Source organism: Epinephelus lanceolatus, chromosome 15 (genome assembly GCF_041903045.1).
Source record: "Epinephelus lanceolatus isolate andai-2023 chromosome 15, ASM4190304v1, whole genome shotgun sequence".
In the NCBI taxonomy this organism is placed as follows: Eukaryota; Metazoa; Chordata; class Actinopteri; order Perciformes; family Serranidae; genus Epinephelus; species Epinephelus lanceolatus.
In genome coordinates, this window is record NC_135748.1 from 16,024,142 (window position 1) to 16,042,553 (window position 18,412).

The 18,412-nt window shown below is 41.1% G+C and overlaps 2 protein-coding genes across 4 annotated transcripts; one reads left to right on the forward strand and one right to left on the reverse strand.

The window, feature by feature from the left end:
• Positions 1–75: 75 nt before the first annotated feature.
• On the forward strand, positions 76–14,564 carry bend3 (BEN domain containing 3). Of its 2 annotated transcripts, none has more exons than XM_078174977.1 (4): positions 76–159; positions 10,814–10,868; positions 11,481–11,659; positions 11,797–14,564. In XM_078174977.1, the coding sequence occupies exons 2-4, from the start codon at positions 10,817–10,819 to the stop codon at positions 14,026–14,028; spliced, it is 2,463 nt and encodes an 820-aa protein (XP_078031103.1). In that variant the 5' UTR covers positions 76–159; positions 10,814–10,816; the 3' UTR covers positions 14,029–14,564. The 2 variants fall into 2 exon arrangements, with proteins under 2 accessions (XP_078031103.1, XP_033497847.1); XM_033641956.2 differs by lacking the exon at positions 76–159 and adding an exon at positions 9,164–9,332.
• A 776-nt stretch (positions 14,565–15,340) lies between these two features.
• On the reverse strand, positions 15,341–18,320 carry mtres1 (mitochondrial transcription rescue factor 1). 2 transcript variants are annotated; one of them, XM_033643292.1, is made up of 4 exons: positions 18,231–18,320; positions 16,129–16,585; positions 15,900–15,972; positions 15,341–15,790 (listed from the first exon to the last, which is right to left on the reverse strand). In XM_033643292.1, exons 1-4 carry the CDS (start codon positions 18,247–18,249, stop codon positions 15,608–15,610), a joined length of 732 nt encoding a protein of 243 aa, XP_033499183.1. In that variant the 5' UTR covers positions 18,250–18,320; the 3' UTR covers positions 15,341–15,607. The 2 variants fall into 2 exon arrangements, with proteins under 2 accessions (XP_033499183.1, XP_033499182.1); XM_033643291.2 differs by lacking the exon at positions 18,231–18,320 and adding an exon at positions 17,984–18,160.
• Positions 18,321–18,412: the final 92 nt, after the last annotated feature.

Genomic DNA, 18,412 nt, shown 5'->3' on the forward strand with positions numbered 1-18,412 from the left:
CCAGCCTGGTGGCCTGTGGTTTCCCAGGCTGCTGTCTGCGGAGGGGGGGACAGCCAAGGTGTGAAACCAGGCCACCGCTGGCAGCTGTCTGTCACATCCAGACCACACCTGAAGGACAGAGCACAGGAGTCAGGACAAGAAAAGCAGAGAGGACTGAAGGTACATGGCTAACAAAGAGGATTCTGTTTAGTTCTAGGGAACAGCAGTATGTGGATGTGTCCACCACTTCAAAATGTGTCATTAACACTTTGTGTTTACATGAGGAAAGCTGGTGCAAGCAAGGATCATGAGCTAGAGCTGCCCATATGCAAGAAATAGGTAAATATTTGACATGGAAAAAGAAAGATGCCTTTCAGTTTGAACTTTACTCCAAATGACAAGAAACTTATCTTGACCATCCTAAATGGTTATACACACACCAGTCATGGTTTTGAGCTTTACAAGTGATGTGGTTCTGGGGATGGTGGTGTTGATTTGTTGGTTGGACCACTATTTTGATCCAAATGTAAAAGCTTAAAAATATTAGATGGATTGCCGCGAAATTTGTAAGAAATATTCATAATCCCCAGAGGATGAATCCTACAAATTCTGGTGAGCCTCTCAGTAATCTTGCTTATTCAGTGTGTCCCCTACTCCAGCACAACTTTCCAGTTAAAGTTTTAGTCCTGTCCTGTTTGTAAAACAATGATTCATTCATTGTACATTTCATATGTATGATGTAGTTAAGATTACATGTATATGAGCAGAGTTTCTTATCAAGAGGAGGGGATGGTGGATGGTGTGACACCTTGGCGAGATGTCTACCAAGCAGCAGACGGCAGCAGAACACAGTTGTAGACAAAAGCGGCTATGTTTTACTGACAGTTCGGGAGATTTCCAGCCATGTTTGTGGGGACCAAACTGGGTATTTAAAGCCAAAACATTGGGCTCTAGTTTCCTGGCGCAGCGCAGGTGGCGCAGGGTGGCGAACCCGCGCAGAGCTAGTATCGAGCAGCGGAACCCGAGGCGCGCTCAGTTTGGTAGTTTGGCAGACCGAGGTGCGCTGAGATGGGTGTGGTGGCGCAGCAGGGGGAGGTGTTGACAGATCCAGCTTGGCGCAGTGACAGTTTCGTGCCAAAAGGCTTCGCAGAAGGTGCGCTAAAAGCTCGCCATCTGAAACCAGGTCTACTGTCAGTGCAGGGGGAGCGCAGCCGGTGTAAGCCGAAGTTTGGCTGACCAGCAGACAGTGCGCACACGTCACCAAAACCTCACAGGCAGGTTTCCAGAATATCAGGCACATTAACAATGCAATAAATACCAAAAAAAACCACTATTCATTGCAACTATCTGCAATCAGCACATAAATGTATCTCTATACCGACTGTCCCGTCACATATGATGTCAGATCAAAGGGGATTGGCACCGTTTGGCACGTTTGGCACGCGTAATGGAAACCCAACCTGATTTGATTAACACAGCTGCAAACTAATGAGTTCACATCCCTCTCAGCCAACCACAAACAGCCACAGCATCAGATAGGGAGTATATTTTCAGCATCTGTCATCTTAGAAAAGTAAAAAGAAAAGAAACAGAGTGAGACTGCGAGAGAGAAAGAGAGAGAGTGTGCGCGCACGAGAGAAACACAACATTGATTTACAATTGTGGTGATCTCCTCCCAGGCTACCTTTGCATCATCAGCCCGTGGAGGTCTGCTCGCAGTTCCATATATTCGGACACTGCGAGCTTGGACCTCCCGGACCAAAACATAAGTTTCCTCCTGGGAGAAGTTTGGCCGTCTGACGCTGCTGCTCTCTTCTGCCATGGCGAATTCAGTACACTCTCATTACGCCTTGGCGCGGCGCATTTAAGGGCGAGGAGAGGGGCTCATTTGATTGGTGTGATGTGTATAAAACCCACTCCACGCCTTCTCTCCTCCCTCTTTCCGACTCGCGCCGGTAGGAGGGACGGAGGTGGGAAAGAGGAGTAGCTGCGCCAGAGCGCACGGTGTGCCAAACTTACAAAATCTGCCTGGCCACACCCAGTTGGCGAAGCGCAGGTGCGCTGCGCCCCCGCCGCGCCCAGTCTGCGAAACTGGAGCCCATTATGTTTTCCTAGCCCTAACCAAGTGGGTTTTGTGCTTGAACATAACCACAGTGCTGTCCTCACATAAAATTCAAAAACTGAAACTTAAAGAAACATAAAGTTTCAACACATCTGCAACATATGAAATGCACGAAATTAAACATAGCTGTCGTTTGCAGAAATGTACAATGCCAATATTTACTCTGGCAACTGGGCTGGAAAATATTAACTAAAAAAAAACAGCATTCAAAGATTGTCTGCTGCTGTTCACTGAGAGTATAGCTATTTTTCATTCTCTTGTTTACATAGCAGTCATAATTATCTAATCAGGTACCTCAATTAGTAACATTTTAGTGGCTGAGAAATGGACTTAGGACGAAAAATGGATGCTGAAGAAATGGAGGGTTGGATTGGGGGGCGGAATGATGGCTCCAAGGGCAAAAGATGATGTGGAGTGAACTATTTCAAAAACAAGCTCCTGTCTGTTGCTGGGTTGTCTGTCCACTTCCTCTACTGTTTTGGTTTCCGCTGCTCAGGCTTCCTGGGTACAGCGAGGTACAGCATGTGCCAGGGAAAGCCTCCGGCTCTTCATGAAATATTTATCCTCGCCGTGAGGAGACATGAGGAAAGTTACATGGAAAGTTAAAAGGACCAAACAAGGAAGGAGGCTGGGGCACTGCCAGAATGACAAATATAGTTACTAAACAGAACTTTTTCAAGAGATGAGGTCTGAGCTAAGCAATGAAACTGTTGCATAGACGCTCCCAGTAGAAATCAAGCAGGCACTGCAGAAGAGGATTTGATGGGATGAGTTTTTTTGTTTTCTACTTCAAGAGGAAAACACAGTTCCTCAAGCTAAATGTTTAATGTAGAACAGAAATTGTTGCCTTTTTTCCCTCCCTGACTACACTGCTACTGCCAGCATTAATCTTTGTGATATCTCCTGCGTAGTCCAAATGAAGAGCAGACCGAGGAAGGAGGGAGGTTTGTCAGCTTTATGTCCTGCACAGCAGAAACCCGACTCTGTGTTTGCTTACAGTTCCCAGTTTGAGAGTCTTGGGTATCATGAAAGCAAGAGCTGGCAAGACTATAAGTTTACATGCAAAACATGAAGTGGGTAACAGCGGCCTTAGTGTGCCCAGCCCCAGACGATGAGTGGTGTAATTACAGCAGGGTCCAGTGGAGAGAGTCGGTCAGCACAGATTCCATTACACACTCACACATACATACGTACACACACACATTTGCAAACACAGCTGTGGATGCTGGGGACAGAGGGGCTGTCAGCTTATGAGTTTTACAGAAAGATACAGTGTTCTAGGAACTTGCAAAGAAAATTATGAGTTTGATTCAACCAGTACCAAACATTTCAAACAGTTGTGGTGATATTCTGTAAGTTTGACCATTTTGATGTGAAAAATTCCAGTATTTGAGAGTTTATACTTGTCAGGGTAAAAGAGGCTGTGTAACAGCATTAGTACTATCAGGGGATGCTACAGTTCTCCACTGAAAAACAGATCAATAACGTTTTACATCTGGTTGGCTGAAAAGCACCGACAACTCTTGCCATTCAAAATTTAACCTTTAAAATACAAATTTCTTGGAGTGCCACTTGACAGAGTGTGCACCCCATGAACAAAATGCTGTGTCCTTGCCACAGTGGTCTGGGTTTGATTCCAACCCATGGCCCTTTGCTGCATGTCGTCCCCTCCCTTTCCCCAATTTCTGTTCCATCTGCAACTGTCCTATCAAATAAAGGCAAGAAAGCCAAAAAAATATTAGTTGAAACAGTGTTCCCCGCATAACATCCAACAGCATGCGCCCAGTCAGGTGTCTCAGCTCAAGGACAGAGACTTTCCAAGAGAGGAAAAAGACTCCACACACACCAGAAAACAGCAATTTAAAAAAATATGTCAGAATTTCTTCATATACTCTCAAAATGGTACCACTTTTTAATAAAACATGCTTTCAGATGGTTCATTAAAGACCTTGTATAAAGGCCTTAGTCATATTCACGTAATCATTTTAAAATGTTTTATAGATCATTTATTAGAAACCTTTTGTGCTGAGAAGTTGTTAAAAAAGAAATAAAATAAAAAACTCCTTTACACTTTAAATTTGATGGATTATTAGAAAAAACATTTATAAATCCAATTCAGTTCATTTCAATTTTATTTAAAAAGCCCAATATCACATATCACAATTTGCCTTGGAGGGTTTTACAGCATTCAACATCCCTCTGTCCTTGGACCCTCACAGCAGATAAGGAAAAACTCCCCAAAATAAACCTGTAACATGGGGAAGAAATGGCACTGACCAAGATTATCAGCATTTATCCTTGCATTATTACCAAATAGAAAAGAAAAGGCCTGCCAAAGAGACTTTTCACAACCTGGCAACACTTGTTCTTATTCATGAATTCTAAGTGACTAATAAAGCATCATAAATCATCCCGTTCAGATCCTCCGTCCATTCCAATGGTCATAATTTTTCAAGTAGGTCTAGATCTATGATTAGTGTCACCTGACTCCACCCAAATGCACAAACTTCTTTGATGGGATGTCTACAAGCCAATCACAGTGTTCTACATCATCTAAAGGGGACTGCAGTAGAGCCACGCCCCTGTTTTAACAAGCATGGCCGACAGTGAGGCATGGAGGAAGCGCAATGCATGTTTTAGTCTATAACTTATATTGTTAAAGGACATAATCTGTGTCTTATCTGTTTTTAAACTAAACATGAGATGTTTTTTAAATGTCAAAAAAAGATTTATTATTTTTTATAATTTTTTTTCAAAACAATCCATCCATTGGAATAGATGGTGCATCTGAGCGTCACTGGAAAATGAATAAGGAAATAGCCTACTGTTCTGAGTTGATTTTCTAACGATATAATCAGCTTCACTTTATTCATTGATATGAGTTAATAATTCATGAAAGAGGTCTGACTGAGACCATTTATTCTCATTTTTACTTTGTGCTTTCTGTGTTAAGATTCTTCGTCCACTGGAATTGACAGAAAAAGAAACACAAAAAAGTAGCCAACTCAAATTTATTTATTTATTTATCTATTATTGCTGATTTATGAGTGTATTTAGAATAGATGATTAAATACATTAGTCTAACTATTAACCATGCTTATTAAAGTTGGTATAGAAATGAGTATTATAATGCTTAAAATTAGATGTGTAGATTTTAAAGTCTGTATTTGGTCAGTGAGGAATCCTCAGTGGCGTTCACACTGGATGACACTGCTGGCTGTAGATACAGACGAGTGTTTGTCTGATAATCTGAGCACTGCTGTGTTTTATTTACTTCTTTTGAATAGCGCTTCACCCTGCACATCACTGCACTCTTACTGCTGGATATAGTGGATGTTTGCCAAATCAAAGAGCAGCTCCGAACCAGTTGTGAAAATGTCTCAAAGGCATGTTCTAGCAAGTATGTACCACTGCTGATAAGAACAGCGAGGGGAAAAATGTAGAAAAAAAACTCTTTTAAATGTAGTTTGGTGTGGTGATAGTCTCTCCACAGTGGGAGAAATGGCATGAATTGGGAATACGTAATGTTGACTGTGTTGCCAAAAAAAGGTTGATTTGAAAAGAAAAACAATTTAGATGAGTGTTTAAATGTAAAATGGAATCACATTCCTAAAATGTTTCCATGTGATCACATTTCTTTGTGGGTTGTACAGTTTGTGGTGCTCTGATAGTCTTTGCATTGCTGCTTTGGTCTCCACACATTCGTATGGACATCACATTACCACAGAGACATAAAGGTCAGGGTCTCGTATATAGTACGTGTATGACTGTCAGTGTTCAAACCCTGTGATGGACTGATACCTTGGCTGTGGTGTTTCCCTGGCTACCTTCAGAGTGCATGCTGGGATAGATTCCCCGCAGCCCCTGTGACCCTATTAGGAATAAGGCAGTATGTAAAATGACTGAGTGAATCTGACTGTGAAGTGATATTAGAACATCCATTTGTCTTCTTCTGAATGGCCTCTCAGTAAACACCTGCTAATATCATCATATAGCTGACGGTGATGGATGAAAGTCATTCTCCTGCGATGGGAACAGTATGGCTGATTGGCCTCCTCGACACAGACGAGCATATTGGCCAAAAATGACACTTTAACGAGCTCTTCCTGGTGTTAAGTGCCGCACGCCGGCCCCTCGTCGCAAGCCGTCGCCTGGCTGACCCTGGGCCGTGCTTCCCCCTGCACAGGGCCTGCTCGCTTCATTGGCTGACAGATCAGACTGCCATGGAGACAGCTCATTAGTCGAATAATGAGAACCACACCAGCCACACGTCGTCTTGTTATATCATCTCTGTATTGACATATTTGTGGCTGGGGACAGAACATTGGGTGCCAGTGAGTGCATGAAATGGCCAATGATTAAGATAGAATTATAGCACTGCTCATGTCTCTTAGAGTGAAGTCTCTGTTCACCAGAGGAAACCAGATCACCAGCTCAAGTAACTAGCTCTAGCAAATTAAATTTTCCTCCTGATTAAAACAGCATGGTATAACTCCATATGATTTTCTTCTTTTATTCATCATTTCACTGAGTTGCTTTCAGCTGCCAAGTTAATACGTTTCACAGCGATGCATTTTATTTTAGAGTTCTGACTCCATAATGTTTGAACTTCATGTCATATGATATTGTGATTACTGATGTACAGACTGTCAGCTGTAATTTAAGGATATCTGTTGCCAGAGTGGATGAACGGTCAAAATCCCTAACATCAGAGCTTTTTGTGCACAGTATGGTCTATGATGCACACACATAAGCATAGTTCTGTTGGTTGTGTCTTCCAGGACTGTATGATATGGGGAAAATATGCAATGGCTCTGCTGACTATCACATAAATTATATTTTCTGAGATAAATAGACAGTTGTTGGCTGCTGAAATACAACAAACTGCTTGTTGAATTTTAAAAAATGACAGGTATTTCCAACATGAACACTGAACTAAACACAAAAGACACTGATATAAAACAATGATAGCTGAATTTTAAACTGCAGTTTTCTACTAAAGCCCTTTCTTGCATAAAGGAGGGTAAGGTTTTACCACATATAGCTCTCAAATCATGTCACAACCTGCAGTAACAGCATGGGATGATATAATGTTTGTCTTGGTACATCATTTACAGATCACTGCCTCAGTTTATATAAATAGTTGCACAAAGAGTGACAGGGATATCTGTAGAAATCTTGCCCCAGGTGTATTTGGAGGAGACAGTCAACATCAAATGTGTAACCAACACCACAATATACGATGTTTAAGGCAAAAAAAAATAGTTAGACACAGTGAGAGAAAGCATTCATTAGCATGGAAGTGTGTGGTTTGTGAATTGCTGACAAGTTCTTATGCGATGTGTATTCAGAGTCTGTGCCATTTGAACTGTTGATCTCCTCTGTTTACATACAGTTCAGAAGCTCAAGGCTGACACATTGTGCCATGATCAGACAACATTGATGCAGTCTTTCCACTTGAGGGCGATGTTGCCCACACAATGTGGACTCTGTAGCTCAGGGTGAAGAGAGATGATGTCTGCAACAAGAGGCATCACTCCCACCTACTTCTGTTTTTGCTTTAGCCTACTAAACAACTTTAATGACTAGAGATGGATAAAACTAAGGCAGCTACTTATGGGACTTCAAATGCATATATACATTAAGATATACATAGAGAAAAATAAATCTAAAATTTTGCAAAAAAATATTTTTTAAAAACTTAATATTTCTAGATGTTTGTTTGTTTTTTCAATACTCATGTTTTGCACGTCTAATATGCTGATGTGTAATGACTATTGATGATGAGTCTTGAGTAACTTAAAGAGCTTATTCTCCTGTTAATGCATGTTTTTCCCAGGTATCACTTGTGTAATCACCACAATGTAAAAATAACTACCACTCAGGAAAATAAATTCACCATGATAGCACCATGATAGCAACACTATAGCATGGTAATTTTCAATATATTGTATTTTTAAAAAACAGTTACTCATGATACTACATGATGACCACAGCATACAGAAAAATTCAATATTATGTTACTCATGTGACATTTAACAATGACAACAAACCTCTTGAGCCATCAGTAGAATATAAGAAGATGTCCAATATATTCCTATGTCTTATACAACTGTGAAAGAATAATCAGATAAAAGTAGAAATACAACTCTGTAAAAACACTTTTATAAGGTAAAATCTTGCACTTGAAGCACTCAGGTATTATCACTAAAATTTACATCAAGTATAAACAGAAAAGTACACATTATTTAGGTAAAATGCCTTTTTATATTATAGATATATATAAGATGATTGCTGTGCAGCAGTTGAAATGCAAAGTTAGAGGAGTGCATATGCAAAGGGTGCAAGGACTTAAATAAGAAAGCAGAAAAAGCAAACGTATAGCAAATATAAAATACAATACAATTATAGTTTTTAATGGTGCATTAACATGCAAACTACATTTTTGTGGGGTAGTTGGACCAGGAGGAGCTGATTCTAGCTATTTTATATGATGTGGGTGTTTTAACTTAATGCATAGAAATGCATTATATATTATATGCTTATTAGACCTGTGTATTTCACATCGTAATCTCCAAAGTACCTAGTAACTGTAGCTGTCAGATAAAGTTAGGGAGCTAAAAATTTCACTATTACCTTGGCGGAGTTAGTGTTGTGGAGGTGTAAAATAGCCTACCATAAATACTTCGGTAGCTACTATAGTAAATGCAAAGTAACTGTTCTCCACTGATTTTATATGCTGAGTACACAGTTAATGGGCTAGGTATTTACATTTCCAGGCTATAAAGGGGGAAATGAGCACTGGGATAAAAAAAAATGTAACTGCGGCTAAGCTAATAAGTCCCAACACTGTAGGTGAATGAGCCTAGCTGCCACAGTCCAGCCACTCATGTGAGGCTCAACATGATGACAACTGTAATTAAATACATTTTATTTATTGTTTGGGTATAATAACGTAGCTTTAAATACCATGTTGTTTAATTCATGCGGTATTATAACTGTATAACTATAACATTCTTGGTTTGTTTTTCCACCCCTCTCCCCACAGCTGTGCGGAAGTGACACAGCAGGCGCGCGCCCCGTCACGTCACGCGAGACAGCACAGGAGCCGAGCGAGAAAAAAATATCAACAACAAGAACAACAATTACCTGCAAATCTAGCCGCGTGATAGTCCGCAGACATGTCCCATACGTCGTTAACAGCCCCAAAGGACTGCATGGACTCTTAAAGGTGAGCTCAATCGGCCGGGCACGCGCGTTTACCGTTAATTTAACAAGAGTCAGAGCAGGAGGGGGGCAGACTCGGTCCACGCAAACATTGCCGCGTCATTAAAATTCACAAACAAAATGTTGCACAACTGAAGCAACGCCTTGCGGTAATATTGTTAATGAGCCGTGTTACTGCTGAAATGACAAGTTAGTGACGGGGCTTTGTGAAGAGTTACAGTGGCTCAGCTGATTTGTCTTGTGTTTTGGTTCAAGGGTTCATGGGCGGAAGAATGAGGAAGTAGCTGGTTAATAAAGGCTGGAGGAGAGCAAGCAGGCAACTCACTGTACGGTGGCATGCACACTAGAGCCTAGGACAATACTGTACAGAGTTTATCTTTGTAAAAGAAAACGAGTTGGCATCACAACAGATGTTATCAGTGTAAGATGATGGGCAGTACGCAAGCAGCACGCGAGTTAATGTGTTTGGCTGTAGCTGGCCACATGCTGTATGTCATAACGATAACATAACAGCTACTACATGTTTATATGTCAACTAGTTTGCAATTTACAACCGTGTGCACAAGTTTAAACTTTGACTACAGTATGTATGTTTTATTTGTTTGTATCCATTAAGCATTTTAAAAGACATTTGTGATCCAAGTTATGATTTCAACGTATTGCTTGGTGGAATTTAGTTGGGTTAAGGGCTGCAACTAACCATTATTTTTATATATTCAATATTAAGTCATGCACCAATTATTGTCTCAATGGTCAAATGGTTGATTTGTCAAAAAAAAAAAAGTCAGCAAATAGTGGGAAAACACCCATTATTAGAGCCTAGGGGTCTTTAATGTTTCCCAGGCCAAGGACCTCTTAGCTGAAAGAAAGACAGAGCAGGGACCCCCTACTTCATACATTATAAATAAAATAAAATTGCATTGCATATTAATCTGGACAGATGGAGGTTGTCAGGCCGAAGGCCATATTAGTCTCAGGCTGCAGTCTTCACCTGTATTTGCTTTTCAGGTAGGTGAGAAAGGAAACTCCACTTTCACAAATATAAGTTGTTGCAGAAGACAAAATATTTTGGATTTGAGTTCTTGTCTATTTTCACACATATTTTAATAATAATAAAAAAACAAAACTATCCAACAATAACTTGCAGTAACTCTAACGACCCCCTGTTGAAGACAGAGGTCCTTGATCCCATTGTGATGCCTTCAAATGTCTTGTTTTCTAAAACCAGCAGTCCAAATCCCAAAGTTAATCAGCTGACAGTGATAGAAGATGGAGAAAGCCAGAAAATATTCACATTTGAGAAGCTGGACCTGGTGGATTTTTATGTAAAAAAAAAATACTTAAGTAGTGAATTGATCATCAATTGTTGTCAGTTAATTTTCTATCAAAGGACTACTCCTTAACTGACCAACTGCTTCAGCTGTTAATGATGTATTGAGACACAGTTTGTCAGCAAATTCATATGTTTGTGATTTATCTTTCCAGGCTATGAATTCCTATGAGCATGGAGAAGTTTCAGATGAAGCGATGCTTGAGAAAGGTAACTTCTGCAGCCTCTTTCTGTGTACCTGCAACAGTTGAAAGTTGCACTACCGATATTTAATTTAAAGGGTCCAGTGTTTAGGATTTAGGGCCATCTTTTTGCAAAAATGGCATATAATAGTCATGACTATGCTTTTTTTAGTTTAGAATCACTTGAAAATAAAAGTCTTCATAAACAATCTGTCATGTTGTTTTTGCAATAGCAAAGAATGGACAAATCCAACTCTGACTCTAGATAGGGCAATTCACATTTTTGTTTTTTCTTTTCAACCAACGTAATTTTCCTACATGCTTGGCACGTAGAAGTTAAAGTTTTGTAACCTTACCCAAAGAAGCCACTTAATCCTACACACTGGACCTTTAAAAAAGTGTTATATAGCATAGCTAGTGCCGTCTCTACCAACAATCACCATTTGTCATGAAGCTTAAAAGCCATAAACACATATTCAGATGCCGGGATTTTCAAATGATATATGTGGCTTCTTTAAAAGAGGCAGATCAGCATTGAGGTGGAAAAGAAACAAAAATGTCAGAAAATATGAATTGCTTCTAATCTCAAGTGATATATCTTTTTTAAAGTATACAAAAATGTGAATGTCATTATTTGCAGAGCACAAGCATGTCCAGGACGTTAAGGAGGAATCAGAGGACTTTGCTATTTGCGAGCCACCTGAAGGACTCAGAGGAGAATCCCCTGGGGCCACCGAGGCTGGTAAACGGTCATCTGCAGGGATGGGCCCTTACACAGTCCAGTCCACCAGCAGCAAGAGAGCCAGAGTCTCAGGCGAGGTTAGCTCACCTTAGGCCCTTTATCTAACTAAAAACATTAGTATACAACATAGCCAGATTGAATATCCTACTTGTTGTATACATTAGGGTGTCTCTGACAGTATGTATGTGTTTTGAATGTCATTTACTCTTTCTAGATGAGGCGGCACTTGATGGATGAGAGCAGCAGACTTGAGCCTCTTTGTCTCACCACAACCGGAGAGAGAAGGAATTTCGTCCAGCAGAAACCCAGAGTCTCCTACAGAAAGCCTCTCTTCAGCATCTCCCACAGGATCTCAGAGAAGAGGAACACGCCAAGTCTGGAGCAGCAGGCCAGTCATGGTGCCGGGAATCAGCTCAACTACAGCAGCATCCTCTCATCCAAGCTCCAAAGTTCAGAGGAAAATGGCCCATTGGAGAACCTACCCACCTTAGATGCTTTAGGGCAAACTTCGTCAACAGATTCTAGCCTTTATCCACTGATTGAGAAAATGTTTCTCATTCTTAATACCCTCAATTCGAGCATGACACAACTGCATAGCAAAGTCGACTTGTTAACCCTAGAAGTCATGCGAATAAAGAAGCAGATCAAACCAGCTGAGATGGTGACAGAGTTCCAGCCTCCTCCTGAATATCTGCTAACAAGTGATGAATTGAATCAGCTGATGGAGCAGACATCCAGCGCTGGGGAGCTTGGGTGTCGGCTGCTGGTGCATCTCTTCCCGGAGCTGTTCAAAGCCAAGGAGTGCTCTCACGAATGCATGGCGAGCAAGAGAACGCTGGAGTCTCTGCATCTGCAGCTGATCCGTAACTATGTTGAGGTATGCTACCCTTCGGTCAAGAACAACAGCATCTGGCAGGAAGAATGCCTCCTTCAGATTAATGACTTGTTTAATCGCTTCTGGGCGCAGAGGGACATGGAGAGTGCTCGGCTGCTCAGGAAGCAGACAATCCCAGGTGCAGGGATAAAGGCTGAGCATCCTCAAACCTATCATTTTATTAATGAGCAGGGCCAGGAGGAGCACATCTCTTTAGATAACCAGCAGAGCAGCCTGGCTGTGTCAGACGTTGCTCTCAATACACAAGCTACAGAGGAGCTGGATGAGTTCTCCTCACCTGAGGACTTTGTTATTTTTCTTATGCACCGTCTCTTCCCTGAGGTCTTTGAAGAAGGTAAAATGCCAGAAGGCTCGAGCAGTTACAGTAGTGTGGGGCAACTAATTCTGGACTCTGACAAGATGGAAATAATACGAAAGTACATGGAGGCTAATTTTCCTGATGTGCCTGAGGACAGCTGGCTTCAGGTGTGCATTCAGCACATGGAGGATGCGCTTGAGGGTCCTCACAGTAACGGCAATGGCAGTGAACCTGATAATATCAATGATGAGGGCTATGACCTGGCCAGCCTTCCTGAAGAAGTTTCTATTATTAAGGTTCCAGAGGCGGGGGATTATGAAAGGCCCAGTCGCAAATCCAAAAAGTCTTTGCTTCCACCTGTGGATTTTGACAATCTAGAGATTCCTCTTCCTGACTTTAGTGTTGCCCAGGAGTACCTCTTAACCAGGGAGCAGCTGAAGAGCAACTATGAATGTAGCTTGTCCATTGGGAACTTTGCTTCTCGGCTGCTGGTGCTTATGTTCCCTGAGCTCTTCACTCATGAGAACACAAGGAAGCAGTACAACTGCAGTGGTTCTCTTGGTAAAAAACAGCTCGACCCCGTTCGTGTAAATCTGATCCGTCACTATGTGCAGTTGGTCTACTCTCGGGCCAAGAACGACAGAGTGTGGATGTTGGAATTTGTGGGCAAGCTTGATGAGAGGTGCAGGAGACGTGACACGGAGCAGAGAAGATCCTACCTGCAGCAGCGCAAAGTGTACGGCCAAGAGTCAGAGCAGGACTTTCTTTGCCAGCTGAACCAGTTCAATCCAGATAGCATTAGGGAGGATCCAGATATTCCCTCTTTACCTCCTGAGAAAAGTAGCAAAGACTTTTGTAAAATTCCCCTTGATGAACTGACTGTATCCAAGCCGGAATTCCCTGTACCTTCTATCTACCTGCTCTCAGACACTGAGGTACGGGAAATTGTGCAGCAGAGTCTGTCTGTTGGGAACTTTGCTGCCCGCCTGTTGGTGCGCCTCTTCCCTGAGCTCTTCACCCAGGAGAACCTGCGGCTGCAGTACAACCATTCAGGGGCCTGCAACAAGAAGCAGCTTGACCCTGTCCGCCTCAGATTGATCCGTCACTACGTGGAGGCAGTGTATCCTGTGGATAAGATGGAGGAGGTGTGGCACTATGAATGTGTGCCAAGCATCGACGAACGCTGCCGGCGCCCCAATCGCAAGAAGTGTGACATTCTTAAGAAGGCCAAGAGGTCAAGCACTGTGTCCTAGTTACAGTACTTTTTAGTTACGCAACACCTCTGTTGAAATACAAAATAATTGCACAGTATATAAGCTGAAATCGCATCGTTGAACTTTTCCAATCTGTCCTATGTAGGATGAAGCCAAGCTGTAATGAGTTTCTTCAGTACTATTCTTAGTCATATTTTACCTTTTGACTACAGCAGTAGATGTTGTAGTTTATGTAGTCTTATTATCGATGGATAAAGAGTTAAAACTGCTTCTATTTATAAGCCAAAACTGTCATAGCTTATCTAACATACTTCGTTGATAAATGTTGTAGCCTTAAAAACAATAACGATTATAGTAGCTCATAGCATAGATCACAAATTTGCTCTATGGATAGAAATGAATCACAATGATGTGATATATTTCCGTTGCAGTTACTGATGTAGCATTGTGCCACCACTGTTTTAATAACAATGTGCTTATGTTAAGCCTTCTTATAGAAGTTTATATTATAAAGACAATTTAACATGACAATGGCTCATGATAACCTATTTCTAATAAAATCACAATTATAAATACGACGTATGATTGGTATGTTTTACATAATGGCACTAAACTGTTCCTGTTGATGGATCTCATCTGAGCTTATTGGACACCAACTTCAGTCTTACACCCATAACCCTTTTCCACCAACATAGAACAGGTTTGTTCTGGTTAATGCACCTAATTTTGAACCGTTCTGAGTATTGCAACTAAAAATTTAATTGATTTGGAAAAGTTGGTTCTCAGCTGGAACCAAAAAGCAGCAGGTTTTTCTTAACCTGAAGTGCAAACTACAAATTGAAAAGAGAGGCTGGAGGAGGCAAAAGAGCGTGCTATGGTCTCATTGATAGTTGGTCCATGCATTATTTTCTTAAATTAATAAATATAGTATCTGTAATACAAAACAAAAGCTTACAGGTAATCAATTCGATACACCATCTTGCTACTTTGGTTTACTTCTGATGTGCATTGCACAATGCCCTCCATTGATTACAATGCTGGGTGGAAACACGGGCTGGTTCACTCGATAGCACCAAGGTTTCAAGAGTCCTGAATGGAGGCAGTTCAAGAACCAGGGCTAATTTGGTGGAAAAGGGGTACCAGAGGATTTAGAGGTGGCCCTTTTGTGAAACCTGTACACAATATTGCTTTTACAACTTCTTACCAATTATTTTTGCCTCAATAAAAATTATGCTGATAGAAAAGATATTAGCAAAAGCTAAAAATACTACAAAATTGATGATTCTGATGAAACCTCAAGAACTTCCAAGAAAATGTCGTGTTCTTAATCAGCCGACTCATTCAGACATGATGATCTCAAAATGTCAAAGTGCACCTTTATTGAGGAGTCTCACAATACTGGAGGAAGATGTACAATCAAAATCTCCCTCCCAACCAACTCTTAAATGCCTACAACCACTGAGAACTGTTACCCTTTACATTATACCTTAGTAATCCATTCTAGATCCAACTTGTTGGTGACCACTCAAATGCCACTCATTTGATGGCCATCATTTCTGCAAGTGTTGTCGCCTTCACTGGCTAATGGTATGACAGTCAGCACTGTGCTATACAATGTTCATGACTTAAAGGCCTCATCTTTGGGGAGCTCTATACATTTCCAACGCCTTATGGCAACTTTGTGTTTTTCTGCGTTACTGGATTCACCCAAAACCTTTCGGAGGATGACTCTCATCAGAGTAACAGTGTTTGTTTCATGGTTCTCCGACACTACCAGGTCCAAGGTGTCCCCGACCTTCACCTAAATAAAGAACAAAATACGAGTAATGAGAAATGAGAGAAAAAGGCACAAGTGGAAAGACTGAGAACATTGGGTAGGAATATGCAACATGTAGTCAAACATCACTTACCGTTTTACTTTTCTTGATGAGTCTCAGTCCATTTAGCCTGAGCTTGTTGCTATAGAAGGCATCCTCAATTTTACTGTTAGAAGACAAAAAATAGTTACTCTCTACTCATGTTCAAAAAAGGAAAGGGGTTTAAAGGCCCTACTGATTACAAATTACTAAGTTATGCAGTTATGCTGTAAAGAAAACAAGGCTTTAAAGAGCTGAGAGCAGCCAACAGACAGTGACTTACTTCCGTGCCATGTCCAGGCCAGCTTTCATGATGACATCATAGCGAAAGGACTGCACATGTTTCTCCATGTCTTTATAGTCCTTTGGTAGATTTGGGTCCTCATGCACCTCATCTTCATAATCACTGTCCTCAGGGTCTTTCATATCCTCATCCTCCTCCTCCTCGTCCTCCTGTGCTTTCCTAGCAGCACCTTTCTTCTTGTTGCCTTTAAACCTCAGATGTTGGACGGACCAAGCCCTGACAGCGTCTCTGCCACAAAGAGCCGGCCTGTGACAGCCAAGCGCGGGGAAAGCAGAGCAGCCCCACAGCTGGCGTGTGTGGATGGTCCTGGGACACCACTCGGTCTGCCTCAGTCCATATCCTGCAGCTAGCAGGTGGCGGGGGTTCAACCGTCCTAGCTGCCTCATGGCAAGTGCCTGCACCACCAAACTCTGCATGTTGGCACTCCACCCAGTCACTGGAAAAAAAATGGATGGTTAGGAAGTATGAAATAAATCAAGCTTGTTGTGACAAATTTAACTATAAAAGTCAGTATGTCAAAATGATTGCGGTATCAATGATATTCATTAACAGACTGAATTCATTAAAACTTAAAAAATATGCACTCCACAGCAAGAGTCAAGACTTAAAGGAATACTTCGTTCCCCAAATGACCATTTGTATATGAATTACTCACCCTGTGTTACGTTGAATATGTGAGGAAGACATTTTCCTTGCACTGTGTTCAACAGCAGTAAAACTATATTGAAACATCTGATTTAAAAACTCTTGTACAACTCGTGCAGTATAATCCAAGTGGCATTTGTCCAGCTGTATGCTCAGTAGTTCCCAAACACATTGCACTACCTTGCCATCAGTAGTTTTACTTAAGGTGTGAGAAGTACTGATCATACAGCTGGATAAACGAGACTTGGATTATACTGCATGAGTTGTGCAAGAGTTTGTACACAGATGTTTTGATATCATTCAAAAGCACATGCCCTGTGCACAGCGTTGCCCGTCCTTTTAACGTGGGGCAGGTGATGGCAGGAAACATCAGACTGATAGTAAAAAAGCAGATAGACCACACACAAGACGAATTGCTTCTTCTTTTAATCCTCTTGCGTGTGGTGTATCTGCTCTTTTACTATCAGTCTGATGTTTTGATACATAATTTCACTATACGTTTAACGTGTTTCCCATTGACTTCAATTCATCAATGATTGCTTTTTTGGATTCTTGGTATACAGGTGGCATGCAAAAACAAAAAAATGTCTTCATTATGAGTTCAACATAACACAGGGTGAGTTAGTGATATACAGCTGGTCATTTAAGGGTGTGAAGTATTCTTTCAAGAATACTCAGGAGTCTTTGCTGTAAATCAACCATTGAAATAATTTGTCAACTGCTTTCCCATCATGTCCTAATTTAAAGTATAATTTAACTATTTATACTAATAATTGTGTTATTTTAAAAGGGAAAATGTGAAGTATTTTCATGCTTGATTTCATGTTCAAACACCTTTGTAAAGCTCAAGTTAAGACTGTCTGAATTATAAAGTCTGCAACACTATCCAGCAAATTCAAAATTTAATGTTACTTTCAAAATAAAAGCCTAATTTTATTTCTAGCCCCGGTTTGTGTCTTGTAATAATATATTTTTCTTTATGACTGTTGCACTAATTATTTAGTAAAACAATGGATTAGGGGAAAAAAAACTTTTGTTAAACTACTAATGTTAAATAGTTTATCTTCCGGAAATTATGTTTTGATGCCTTACTTGACACTAGCAAACGTCTAACATTTATGAGAGGTAGCGCTGTCCCAGCTGAGGATTACTAGATTCTGTCTTTTCATATTAGGAGCTCTTTGTGTACCTTTATTCAAATGATGCCTCTGCTTGACTGGGCTTGTCATTTTTCAGGATGTTGTTTAAACCGAGCTGAAGCACACACAGCTAGCTAGCTTCACTTTTCTTCAGGAGGCTCGTGGACCCGTTATTTCAGTCCACGTGCAACACGCCACGAGCTAACGAGCCACTAAACAGTGTCGCTTGTTTGACTTTGTTGCTAAATGCTAAATATGAAGTTGCTAACACGCAATAAATATTCATAGTCCACTCACCTATGGAATAACCTTTCATAGCCAGTTACACTACTTCGTCGGCACCTCTGACTGTGTTACTTATTTACCAGCTGATGTAAATGTGCTGCCACCTACCGGACTGGAGGTGAATGACATGACCTGGGCGAGCTGTTCAGGGACCAAACCACGGTGGGATTTTACAGGTTGTTATCCAAAACAGA